At 35.8% G+C, this 14368-nt stretch overlaps 1 protein-coding gene across 3 annotated transcripts; it reads right to left on the bottom strand.

Moving 5' to 3' along the window:
• Positions 1-3838: 3838 nt before the first annotated feature.
• Positions 3839-12819, bottom strand: LOC114165852 (uncharacterized). Of its 3 annotated transcripts, XM_028050464.1 has the most exons (6): positions 12179-12819; positions 6224-6434; positions 5891-6139; positions 5112-5753; positions 4577-4649; positions 3839-4123 (listed from the first exon to the last, which is right to left on the bottom strand). In XM_028050464.1, exons 1-6 carry the CDS (start codon positions 12682-12684, stop codon positions 4092-4094), a joined length of 1713 nt encoding a protein of 570 aa, XP_027906265.1. In that variant the 5' UTR covers positions 12685-12819; the 3' UTR covers positions 3839-4091. The 3 variants fall into 3 exon arrangements, with proteins under 3 accessions (XP_027906265.1, XP_027906263.1, XP_027906264.1); XM_028050462.1 differs by lacking the exon at positions 3839-4123 and having other exon boundaries at positions 4172-4649; XM_028050463.1 differs by lacking the exon at positions 3839-4123 and having other exon boundaries at positions 4172-4649; positions 6224-6413.
• Between the last annotated feature and the right edge of the window lie 1549 nt (positions 12820-14368).

The raw sequence follows: 14368 nt of genomic DNA, 5'->3' as shown, positions 1-14368 counted from the left end.
TGAGCTTGTTATCCAATGGCTAGAGATTGCGAAAGTTTATTTGCAACAAGAAAATGTAATTCTACAAGCAAGCTTAGAGAAGGGAGCAAATTTTGTAGAAGCGACCATTAGAACATGAACACAATGTTTCAAGATTTCAGGAATAGTTGCAAGCCGAGAAGGATTTGAGAGCTGCATTACACAATATGAGATGTGGAGACATGCAATGGATGAGGAGATCAAAGTGATTTAGTGCAAAAACACGTGGGAGTTGTTCGATCTCCCAAAAAGAGCTCAACCCATTGCGTGAAATTGGTATACAAGAAGAAGATGCTCAAGATAAGATAAAATGATAGAAAGCCTAACTTGTTGCTAAGGGCTATAAACAAAACGAGAGAATTGACTATGTCGAGGCATTTGTGTCAATCACAAGAATGGAGACAGTTCAGCTGGTAATTTCATTAATAGCTCATATCGGTCAATCATTCAGATGAACATGAAGTCAACATTTTTTAATGGAATCCTAAAGGAAGAAGTTTATGTTGAACAACCACTTGGATATATATATATATATATATATATATATATATATATATATATATATATATATATATATATATATATATATATATATATATATATATATTTATATATATATATATATCAGAGTGTGTGTGTGTGTGTGTGTGGAAGAAGAGAAAACAATAAAGTATTGAGGTTAAAGAAAACACTTTATCCGTTGAAACAAGTTGCTCGAGCATGGAATTATCACATTGACACATACTTGAAGCAGAATAGATATGAGTAGTATTTGTATGAACATGCATTGTATATAAAGAAAAATAAAGATAATATGATGTTTGTTGCTCTTTATGTACATGACCTCATATTCATGAGAAACAAAGTTGAGATGATTCAAGAGTTTAACGTCATAGTGACATGAGGAGTTTGAGATGACGAAATTAGGATTAATGAAGTACTTCCTCGGTTTAGAAGTCAAACAAGGTTAGACAGCCATTTTTTGTCTCTAGAAAGATATGCCGAGAAGATCTTGAACAAGTTCAAAATGACAAACTACAACTTTGTTTCGATCCCAATGGAACCGAGTATAAAGCTCTTGAAGTTTGAAGGAGATCGAGCCAGCAAGTACCAAAGCTTGATTGGAAGCCTTCGCTATCTAACAAGTACAAGGCCAAACTCACTATTAAGTGTTTGAATAGTAAGTAAGTATATGGAGGAGCCTAACTAAACATTTAAATTTACGTAGAAGTTTTGTTGGGAATAAAAGACAATAAAGGAAAGAGTATAGGAGGGAAAAATAAACGACACGAAGAATTTAACGTGGTTCGGCGTATATGCCTACGTCCACACCTACACTAGGAAGTATTTTATTTCTGTGTGTCTATAAAGTTTTACAATCCTAAGCGATGTGGGACTAAATCAAGCACCATAATATTAATAATTCTCCCACTTAGAGTTTGATTTACAATATCACCTAGTGTAGTCACCTTCATCATAAATTTTCTTGAAGGCCAGTTGAGGCAATTGTTTGTCTCTTGGCAAGCATACCAAAAGTTAGCTGTAGTATAATGATTTTTAAGTAAGAGTGTCGATCCCACGAGGAACGAATTTAGTTAAAATAGATAATTATCTCAATTAGCATATATACAGAAATATTCGTTTGATTTATCATTGGCTGTTGCATAAAAATAATACAATAAAAGCGAAAAAGTTTAGAAAAATTCAGTAAAAGAAATTGGGATTGAATTTCATCTATCTCCCTTTTTTGTAATCTAGATAAATATGAATATACAACATCTGAATTTACCAATATTGATGCAACACTAAAAGATCATTTATATTAATTCCTCACGTATAAAATTCATAAGATTAATCCCCTGAATATTGATTCCTCACAACAGATTAATCTAGCATTATGATCAAGTGTTATAAGCAACTGATATATTGAAAACAATTCCTAGCATCACAATACATCAAGTATCATTGTTCAGATCAGATTTTAGAAATACTTTCTAGTCAAATCTAAAAATCATAATCACGAATCTATAGATCAGATAGAATCAAGCATTAAGAACAAAACAATAATACCAATATTGAGTAGAAACAGAAATGCTATATATAAATATCACCAGATTACATCCAAGTTTGATTTGATTACATTCAATCCCAAGAGAAGTGTTTAGTTGCTCATGGCAGCCATGGAAATCCTGAGAGCTAAGAAGAAAACCCAGAAACCATGGATCATGTGTTGTTCGTCCTTCCAGAGCTCAGCCAAGATGTGTTTTCCAGTTTCGTTTTTTTTTTGTTCTCTGCCTCTAGTAACATATATACTGCACGAATTTTCGCTTGAGCCAGTTAACTCTCGCCTAAGCGAGAAGGTACTTCATGCTGAAGAAAGCTCATCTCGCTTGAGCGAAAATATTCTCGCTTAGGCGAGAAATGTGTAACTTGAATGTTCCCTCTGCACGAACTCTCGCTCAAGCGAGGTCTGTCTCGCTTAGGCAAGACTAGCGGCAAGAGATCTTGTTGGGCGAGATTGCTTTGGTTTGAGCGAATAGTAGCAGGACTTCTTCTATGTTTCTTGCTTTCTTCTTCTTCTTTTATGTTCTTTCCTCCTCCTACCTTAATTAACCTAAAAAATACACAAAATAGGGTTCAAATGATTTCTTTTAAATGGAAACTTGGAAACATGTGATTGAAGCTCATTTGTCTTAGATCGTGGAAAATCAATATCATATAAGCACAAATTATAAGCAATAGTGCCAAAATTCTGTATGAAATTTACTAAATTTTGCACTTATTAGCAATGCAAAGCCTCAACTTAGTTGTTATGACAGTGTTGGTCAACATATCAGCTAGATTATCCGCACCTGGAATCTTCAACAAAAACAAGTCTCCATCATTTATCAAGTTTCTGATAAAATTATACTTTAATTCAATGATTTAAATGTTTTGAATTGGACAATTTTAGAATGAGACCAAGTTTTAGAGTAGGGTGAATTGAAACTATCATATATTTTTGAAAAATTTAGAATCTTAATGCAAACTTATCAGTATGTTTAACTTTTAGGATTTACTAGTTCTTAAAATTTTATGTTCGAGCCAGGAAAATGTAAGATTAAATATGCTAAAACAAATATAAAGAGATAAAGGGGAGAAGAATTGCACAAAGAATTTTATACGCTCATTCTCATAGATGCATCCAGTTGCGTAGCCACACCAGCCAGAACTATCACTTTGATAATGTATTTACATACACAACCAATACAAATCACACAGGAAATCAAATCTTGCACCCTACAAGATAGACTCTTTACACAAATAACATATTGTGATTGTACTGTAATTGGAAAAACTGTTCATAAATAGGAAAAAAATCATAAAAGGAACGGATTCACCAAACTACTACAAAGTACATACAGTGACCACTACTCGATACGAACTATCCAGACCAAAGAAAAAAAAAACACCGAAAGGTCATTGCAAAAACGAACTGAAATTGTCACCGAATAAGAAACGAAGCTACTGCTACTGCGAGGTGAGTGCTAGTATGCTTTTAACTTGTCTTAAATTTACATTCACGTAAATATTTTCAAAATTTAAGTCTGTGTCTAAGTCTCATATTGATAAAAATAAAAAAAAGTTGAAAAAAACAATCTATAAACTCATTATCTTAAGAGGAGCATAATAATGTGAAAGAGACTCACTCTTAAAGGTGAGCATCTTGTAAGGAAAAAACTCATAAACTCATTTCATTATGTTGATTATGATTAGTTTCAAGCCTATTATCACTCTTTCTCAATCCTAAAATTCCTTGCGCTTCCTATTTGTTCACCAATTTAAATGTTGATGAGTATCTTCGTCATTACATGAGTTGCTAAACATAAATTTTACATACATATATCCATATATGCAGATAAGCAAATATTGGAAGAAAATGAGATTGACACGAAATCATACGATGAGGTGGAAGCTGGTGTGAAAAACATACTGACACGGTTGAAATATCTTTCTGAGAAACTCCAAATATTGTCAACTAACGTGGCAAATGAAACAGCTGATGCTGCACGTCTTCTATAATTCCTAGCAGTTTAAAGATTTGCTGCAGAACTTAAGGATCCATCTGATGAACAATTGAACATCAGAAATCACATTAATTTGTGCCATGACATCAAGTTTTATATTAAATTTCTCGCATTCACTTGTGTTATCCTCTTTGCTACCAAGCATTTGTTATTAAAATCAATATTCATTAAAATATTGCAGAAGACACTCTTGTAGAAATTTGATAGCCAATGTTAGAAATCCATCAATGAAACTCTATGTAGCGAGTGAAACAATGTCTAGAGTGTTCATAATGAAATGTGTGTGAAACAAAATATCGATGCAGCATTAAAGGAAATTACTCTGTCATGGTTGTGCATCAGTAATGTGCACTTTGTGTAATTAACAATTAAGACACTTGTAAAGGATTCAGTTGTCAAGATTCCAGGGGTTGATAAATAAACAACATTCAAAACTATTCCCTTCATGACACGATCTTGAGGAACAGTGAAAGAAACAGAATGTCCCTCACCTGTATGGGCCAACCAATAAGGATCATTGTCACCAGGGAGAGAAACATCACACGACTCACTGATTGCCAATACCTGTATCATGAGATACAAAATGAGCATCTGTAATGAACCAAAATGTAATACATAATTAAACAACAACAGTAATTAATCTAAAGAAAACTGGTTAATAGTATTGTTATGTGTATATCACCATGTCGTTAGGGATTTAATATGCATTTTTGTTTACATCTTTTTCCGTTTATATATATGCGACTGAGAATAAAACATTTATGAAGCAAATAAAGCAAGAAAGTGGAAATCAATTTCCTAGTACTTAGTATAAGCATAATCATTTGGTTAGTTGATTATTAAGATCATACAGTTTTAGATGAAGTTGTGTGTGTGGCAATATAAATGAAGGGTGTTAAAAGTTTAGTATTGTATTTTCTGTGGGAGACTTAATTATGATTACTTTATGTTTAAAAGCTAAAATGATGGTAAAGGTAATAAGTGAAAGGAAAGCTAAAAAAGAACCTCATATAAGCCTTTGCTTACAGTATTTAAGAAGTCATTGTATCTTCCGACACTAATGAAAGAAGACCTTAAGTGATGCTTTGAGATTCTTGATTCTGTAATATTTGGACAATATTCGACCAGAACTGTTTTCACTTCCTTAGATAGTTCAAACTCGGGGTCACATTCCACGGACACACTTCGAAGATTTACAAGCATTCTAAGAAATGATGCAATAGCATCCTGAATATAATCCTTCTTATCCATGAACGAATGAACATAAGACAGGGAATCCATTGTTGGTGAGATCCGAGACCGAATGATGGAAGGAAAAAGATTACGTGGCAGTCCCTCAAATCGATGTAAGGATATATATCCGATGCTTTTTGATCTTACAATTGAAAGAGGTACTTGTTTCACAGCTGTATTTTCAGCAATTAGAGATACCAAGGATTCCATTTGCAGTACATCCTTTTCCATTAGTTCAATCTTGGAACAACCAGAGAGAATCAGAGTTCTTAAAGATTTCAACTTATATGTCTCTTTGGGGAGATTGCTTAGACGTGTACAGTCCTTCAAATTTAACAGTGTAAGATCATAGAGACATCCAATAGATCGATGTACTTTGCGCAATTTTGAGCAAGATTTGAGACTAAGATTCAAGACTTTTAGCGACGCCCAAACCTTCAGAAGATAGTGATAGGTATTTTAGTAAAATATTAAAGAAAATAAAAAAATGAAATAATTATAAGTAGAAATATATAATATTTTTATTTTAAATAAGCTACGAGTTTTAAAAGATAAAGGCACATTATAAAAACCTGCAATTTTTTCCAGTCGAGTCGAAGAGAAGTGTGGCTTAAATCAATCGATATTGCACCATGCAGATAAAAGTCATTAGGTAGGAATTTTGAAGAATTCAACCTAAGATACTCAGGATTTCCGACGATTTTCAGAAGTCTTGAATTGTGTCTTATCACTGGAGCATAAGGTTTGAAGCAAAGTGCTCTGGTTAAAAATAGTTTCTTACGGCGTCTCGCTAAGACGCTTACCCTCTCAGATGCAAAGACCTAAGAAAAAGAAATTTATTACAGATGAGAAAGCAAACATTTCCAAAAAAAGTTTCAAAACCATATATAAAAAAATGTTCTTACATCAGTCTCTTCCAATGCATATCTTTCTTCCCCTTTTCGGTGATCGATTTCTCTTCCCATTTCTTGTAGCAAAGGATGCATTCCGAATGTGTTGTTTCTTTTAAGTTTTATGAGGTTACGGTCTATGAGAACTCTTATTCCACTATCAGCGTCTACTCCACAGCCATTTAGAATCTCTCTAACATAAGCTCTGTCTTTACCAACAAAGAAACTACATACATCAAGGAATAAATATTTTTCCATTTTATTGCGTAAACCATCGAAGCTTATTTTCAATATCCGTCGAACATTGTTATGAGGAATTTTCGCTAATTTGTTCAATATAACATCCCATTCTATTTGTGTCCTTTCAAATAAATAAGTTCCAATGACTTCAAGAGTTAGAGGTTATTAAAGTATAATGCAAATTCTAGAAGAATCTAAAAAAATATAAGATAGAGTTATTGAAATGTAAAAAAACTTTTAGAGTATTGGAGAAAAGCCTAGGATAGAAAGAAAAATCAAGAACATTCAACTATGTAGAAAAATCTAGAAGTATTTGCATTAGTTCTAGCTAGGAGTTTCTAGAATAATCTATGGGTCTATAAATACCCATGTATCCTACCATTTTGTAACATCAAGAACAACTAACACAACATCTAATACAACTACTCTCAACTACAAATACACTTCTCCAACTACTACTTTCATACTCTACTATCTACACATTTTCTCTATCCCTTCAACTATCCCTTTCACAACCTTGAATTACTATCAGTGGTATCAGAGCAACGTTCGGTCATCTACTGGGCGTAGATAAATTTTTCAACTGTTTCAAAAAAAATTAGAACTCCATTCTATACTACTTCCAAAATATTTTCTCAACCTATGGCCACTACCAATCAAACATCATCAATTCCAGTACCTATTTTCACAGGAGAAAATTATGATTTTTGGAGTGTCAAAATGAAAACATTCTTTCGCTCCCAAGATTTATGGGACATTATAGAAGAGGGATTTACTATTCCAGAAGACACTTCCACTCTTACTGCAGCTCAGAAGAAGGAGTTGAAGGAAAACAAACAAAAGGATTCAAGGGCTTTATTTTCTCTTCAACAAGCAGTTGATGACACAATCTTTCCGAGAATAATAGGTGCCACAAACGCAAAGCAAGCTTGGAACACAATACAAGAAGAGTTTCAAGGAAGTGATGAGGTACGCAATGTTAAACTTCATTCCCTAAGACGAGAGTTTGAATTAATAAGAATGAAAGAATCTGAGACCATTAAAGACTACTATTCTAGAATAAAGGAAATAGTTAGTCAGATGAGAGCCTATGGGGAAACTATTCTTGACAAAAAAATCGTTGAGAAAATTTTAATTTCTATTCCCCAAAATATGATGCAATTGCAACCGCGATTGAACAAACAAAAGATTTGGCCACATTGTCAGTAACACAACTAATGGGCTCTCTTGAAGCTTATGAACAAAGATTGAAAAGGCATGAAGAAGACTCAGTCGAAAATGCCTTTCAATCAAAACTAAAATTACGGTCTCAGAATAAAGAATATGAAGGAAATAAAAGTAGAGGAGAAATTTCTAGAAATAAAGAAAATTCTAGAAGCTTCCCTATGACTCGTCAAGGAAAATATCCCCCATGTGGCATATGTAAAAAGACAAGTCACATGGAAAAAGATTGTTGGCATCATGGAAAACCTCAATGTCAATACTGCAAGAAATTTGGCCACGTAGAGAAGTATTGTCGTAATAAAAATAAGCATCAAGCAAACTTTGCTGAAGAACATAATCAGGAGCAACGCTTATTTTATGCCAATCAAGAATCTCCTAACGGAGGAGAAAGTTGGTACTTGGATAGTGGATGCAGCAATCACATGGCCAAAGATCAAAGCATCTTCAAAGACATTGATAAATCTGTCAATGTCAAAGTTCGACTAGGAAACGGTACCATAGTGGAGTCTCAAGGCAAAGGAACTGCCATGGTGGAGACAAAGAAAGGTACGAAATTCATCAAGGATATTTTATTGGTTCCCAATCTTAAAGAGAATCTTTTAAGTATTGGTCAAATGATGGAGAATGAATATTCTCTCCACTTTGAGAAAGATACATGCAAAATTTATGACAGTAGAAAGACAGAAATTGGCCAAGTAAAAATGGAGAAGAGAAATAGAAGCTTTCCCATAAGCTTCAAACCTGGAACTAAGATTGCCATGAAGGCAGAAGTTGATGACTCGTGGCTTTGGCATAGGAGATTTGGCCACTTCAACACATATGCCTTAAAGCTTCTATATAAGAAAAACATGATGAGAGATCTTCCATGCTTAAAAGAGAATAATGAATCATGCGAAGGATGTCTCCTTGGTAAACAACATCGATTACCATTCTCGACCGACAAAGCATGGAGAGCTAAAGACTTACTAGAGTTGATCCATACTGATGTTTGTGGACCAATGAGGACGCCTTCACATCACAACAACAGGTACTTCATCCTCTTCATTGATGACTTCTCGAGAATGACATGGGTTTATTTCTTAAAGGCAAAGTCAGAAGTCTTTGGAATATTCAAGAAATTCAAGGCCCTTGTTGAGAAGCAAAGTGGAAAACAAATAAAAGTACTTAGAAGTGATAGTGGAAAGGAGTATACATCTCGCGAGTTTGACAAATTCTGCGAAGATGAAGGCATAGAGAGACAACTCACAGTCGCATATACTCCACAACAAAATGGTGTATCAGAAAGAAAAAATCGCACAGTCATGGAGATGGCAAGATCAATGCTAAAAGAGAAAGGTATGCCTAACACTTTTTGGGCTGAAGCAGTCTACACTGCAGTTTACATTTTAAACAGATGTCCAACTAAGGCAGTCAAAGACAAGACTCCTATTGAAGCTTGGAGTGGAAGAAAGCCATCAGCCAAACACCTACGAGTATTTGGATCTATCTGCTACATACATGTTCCTGATCAAAAGAGGCCCAAGCTTGAAGACAAGACTATACGAGGAATATTCTTGGGATATAGCACACAATCAAAAGGCTATCGAGTTTACAACCTACAAACAAAAAATCTCGTCATTAGTCGAGATGTTGAAATTGATGAAAATGCTTCTTGGAATTGGGAAGAAGAAAAAGTTGTTAAAAGCACCACTTTAGTTCCAGTGCAACAATATCAAGAAGAAATTCAAGAAGAGGCAGAAGCTTCAGGTACGCCTTCTCCACCTCCATTAGAAGATTCTTCACTAGAGTCCACTCCAAGACGAGTAAGATCTTTGGTAGACATATACGAAACCTGCAATATGGCCATGATTGAGCCTAACTGCTATGAGGAAGCATCAAACCAAGAAATATGGGTCAAGGCTATGGAAGAAGAGGTTAAAATGATTGAGAAGAATAACACTTGGGAGCTCGTAAACTGTCCTCAAGGAAAAGACATCATTGGAGTGAAATGGGTATATAAAACAAAGCTCAATCCTGATGGAACTATACAAAAGCACAAGGCCAGATTGGTCGCAAAAGGATACTCACAACAACCAGGAATCGACTACAATGAGACATTTGCTCCAGTCGCACGACTAGATACAATAAGAGCTCTAATAGCCCTAGCAGCACAAAAAGGATGGAACATCTATCAACTAGATGTCAAATCAGCCTTCTTAAATGGAGTGCTCGAAGAAGAGATTTATGTTGAACAACCTCAAGGCTTCATCAATAAAGGCAATGAAGGCAAAGTACTAAGACTAAAAAAAGCCTTATACGGCTTGAAGCAAGCTCCTCGAGCATGGTATAGCAAGATTGATCAATACTTCATCGATCAAGGATTCAGGAGGAGCAAAAGTGAGCCAATACTATATATTAAAGCACAAGGTCAGTATCACCTCATTGTCTCCTTATATGTCGATGATCTTATCTATACAGGAAACAATTTGGAGATGATGAAAGAATTTAAAGAAGACATGATGAAGACATTTGAGATGACCGACCTTGGGTTGATGAACTATTTCCTCGGTATAAAGGTGAAACAACAAGAAGACGGCATATTTATCTCTCAAAAGAAATATATTGAAGCCCTATTGAAGAAGTTCAAGATGTATGATTATAAACCTGTCGCTACTCCATTGGTGGTAAATGAGAAACTACAAAAAGATGATGGAGCACAAGAAACAGATGCATCACGCTACAGAAGTTTGATTGGAAGTCTCTTATATCTCACAGCCACAAGACCAGACATTATGTATGCCACAAGTCTTCTATCAAGATTCATGCAAAAGCCAAGTCAGATTCATTATGGAGTAGGGAAAAGAATTTTAAGATATCTACAAGGCACAAAGGAGTTTGGAATATGGTACAAAACCATGACTAACTCAAGGATCATTGGCTACACCGATAGTGATTGGGCAGGATCAAAAGATGACATGAAGAGCACCTCAGGCTATACTTTCTTGCTTGGATCGGGAATATTCTCTTGGGCATTAAAGAAGCAAGCAACTGTTGCACAATCAACAGCTGAAGCAGAATATGTGGCTGCTGCTGAAGCAACAAGTCAAGCTATATGGCTTCGAAAGATATTCAAAGATATGGGAGAGAAACAAAGTGGACCTACTACAATCAACTGTGATAATAAATCAGCTATCGCAATGACGAAGAACCCAATACATCACAGTAGAACAAAACACATAGCAATTAAATACCACTTCATAAGAGAAGCGGAAACAAATATGAAGATACGACTTGAGTACTGCCCGACAGAAGATCAAATTGCAGATATCTTCACAAAGGCCTTACCAAGACCAAGATTTGAACTACTACGCGCTATGCTTGGAGTTACCGAATTTGCATCAAGGAGGAGTATTAAAGTATAATGCAAATTCTAGAAGAATCTAAAAAAATATAAGATAGAGTTATTGAAATGTAAAGAAACTTCTAGAGTATTGGAGAAAAGCCTAGGATAGAAAGAAAAATCAAGAACATTCAACTATGTAGAAAAATCTAGAAGTATTTGCATTAGTTCTAGCTAGGAGTTTCTAGAATAATCTATGGGTCTATAAATACCCATGTATCCTACCATTTTGTAACATCAAGAACAACTAACACAACATCCAATACAACTACTCTCAACTACAAATACACTTCTCCAACTACTACTTTCATACTCTACTATCTACACATTTTCTCTATCCCTTCAACTATCCCTTTCACAACCTTGAATTACTATCAGAGGTAGTCCTCCACAAAAAGTAACTACCGTTTTTGCAAGGTAATTGTAACTTTCTTTTGGTTTTGCTTCTCTAAATGCGTGCCAACTAAGAAGCTCAAGGGACTCGTTTGGGTTCATTAGATTTATCCGGAAAACATAATCAACTTGATGTTTCCTCAGTACTTTTTCCTCTCTTGTTGTAATAATTATTACACTACCTTCACCGAACAGTGAACTACTTTCCAATAGGTCTAATGGACCATTCTTACTCACATCATCAAGTACAATGAGCACCCTTTTCCCATTAAGTCTTTCCCGAATAATTCTTCTTCCCATCTCATCGCAAGTTATCTTCACCTTTAGTTTTAAGATATCTGAAAGAAGTTGTTCTTGTAAACAAACACGACTTCCTGATTGCTTAACTTCTGAAATATCTTCAATGAAACTTTTCTCCGTGAATGTACCATGAATTTGATGGTAGATGGCTCTGGCAAGGGTGGTTTTACCAGATCCTCCCACTCCCCATATCCTTATTGTAGAAACTTTCGTGGATTTATTTTTTATAGTTCGAATAAGATCTTCCACGTTGAATTGTAATCCAACTGGAAATTTAGTAGCAGACAAGACTGATAAATTAAGAACAGTCTTAACAATTTTATCTACTAGTTCAGCATCGCTCCTTCAAGTTCAATAGCAATTGCAGAATGAGTCATCTAATACTAAAATTAAATCACCATCTTAAAATACGCTTGATTGAGTGAATTATTTACCTGTAATTGCTCTCATCCCATCCAAAGAAATTTGCTGCTTTCGTGAGTGCTTGGCTCCACCTAGACATCCCATGCTCCAGTTGTTGTCTTGAAAAGGTTTGGTGTGCGGTAGCTTCGAAGGCTTTTCCAAAATCACCCTTCTGAAGACGTATATCAGATGGCGAAATTTCGTAATATACGGGCAAAACATGTCGGCAATAAGTTTCGTGCCATTCAATGATTTGTTGAAGCTGATGAAGACACCAAGCAGATTGAGAGTAGGTTTTGGTGAAAACAACAATTGCTACCCGACAGAGATCATGAATAGGTTGTTGGATGTGCATTGGCTTCACTGCATTCTGGTGGTGAAGGAAAGTGGTGAAACCAACATTAGAGAGGGCAGAATCTAGATGGGAAACAAATTTGTTACGGATGTCGTCTCCAGTAAAGTTTATGAGCACGTCGTACATCCATGGGAGTTTGGATGATGAAGAGGCGAATTCCATGGAAGGAATCGATGAGGCCATGAAGTTTTAGAAGAGAAAACGTCAATGCGACACAGTGAGATAGATGATCTTTACAGACACAGCTAATCGAAGTACGCGGAAGATCAAAACTTTATTTATAGTCATGGAAGCGCTTTAAGACCATCACAGAACCTCTTTTACTTTAGCCATTTGAAAAATTAGACCAACGCCCACTTTCAACAACCATATAAAGAAAATATTACGTACTCTAACAACTAAGAAATCCTTTTCAAATTACATGTTTTTAAAAACATTACATATTAACTTTACTTTTTATTTTAAAAGCAATACACTGCGTCTCTTTTTCTGCTTTTAAGTGTTAAAAGCATAAGAATTGCATTCTCTTTTGGCATTACAGATAAATCTTTAAATGAAAATCTTTAAAAGAAATCATTCTAATTATTTCTATTGACTTTGAACTCTAGGTGTCTGTGTATGTCTAAACTCGTGAAAAAACATGAACGTTGTATTTTTTTTCTACTTGAATGGTCATGATGATTGATGAGTGCGCATTATCACTGTTTGTTTATGCTTATGCTCGCTAAAATACGAGAAAAGAAACGAATGGGTGGTGAGATAGATGGTCCCATGTACAAGCTGAAATTATGAAGAAAAACCGGTGGAAAATGGTTTTTAATGCTTTGCTCTTATGTTCATTGTACATACACAGATATGATATGATTTCAATTTGCCTTTTGATATATAACCTTTGCTTTTAAATGAATGGTTCAACTAATAGATGAAGAAATATTATAAATGGATTATTCTTTTTAAGTATAATTGGTTATCACCTCATTTTATCCTTTTTCTGCACATGATTCCCTATCACTACATCAAAAAAAATATTGCTACTCCTGCAACTACAATTATTAAATCCCATTAACACACAATATATATTTATATATATCCTAACTTTACAGGAGACGAGTCGGCCCATGCTGACAGGAGACGAGTTGAGCTACCAATCAAAGAGGTCGGTCCGGGGAAACAAACGAGAAGCGTTGGCCCAAGTTGACAGTCGATGACCGAATTAGGTTGGGCTGACCAAACATCCGAGATGGGTAGGGCTTACTTGACATCGAGATGTGACAACAAACGATCGAGATGAGTGTGCTTCGGTTGAAGGTCGAGATAGTACGACACATTTCTATCACTATGCAATGGGTCGACCTAGAATGACAATCGAGAAAGGTTAACCTTGGACAACAACTAAGAAGGTTCGATCTAGGACGATGGTTGAGAAGGGCTTGCTACGGCCTACGGCCGAGACGAGTCGAAATGGCTCAAACACACGGTCGAGAAAGACCAAGTTGAGCCAAAGGCCTAAGCGAGCAACGGGGCAAGTCGGTTAGGGCTAGGACGGTGACGAAGAAGGGCTAGCTAGAGCCTACAAATGAGACCATATCGGGATGAAGGTCGAGGCGAGTGGGCTTAGGCTGACATCTAAGACGGGGCAACCAGGGCCAATGGTCGAGACGGGCCTGACTAGGCCGATGGACGAGACGAGTTGAGCAGACGGTCGAGACGGGCCTTACCGGGGTGACAAACGATATGGGACAACTTATTCCAACAGCTTAGACTGGACTACCCATTTCGAAAACCAAGACAGGCCCAAGTTGACATCTGAGATAGGATGGCCCAGGTCGACGTCCGAGACAGGTCGAGCCAACAAATGAGAAGGTTC

Source organism: Vigna unguiculata, chromosome 10 (genome assembly GCF_037176805.1).
Source record: "Vigna unguiculata cultivar grain cowpea cultivar isolate G323 ecotype 2 chromosome 10, ASM3717680v1, whole genome shotgun sequence".
Taxonomy (NCBI): Eukaryota; Viridiplantae; Streptophyta; class Magnoliopsida; order Fabales; family Fabaceae; genus Vigna; species Vigna unguiculata.
The sequence above is the reverse complement of the archived record's forward strand: the minus strand, read 5'-3'. Positions and strand labels throughout refer to the sequence as shown.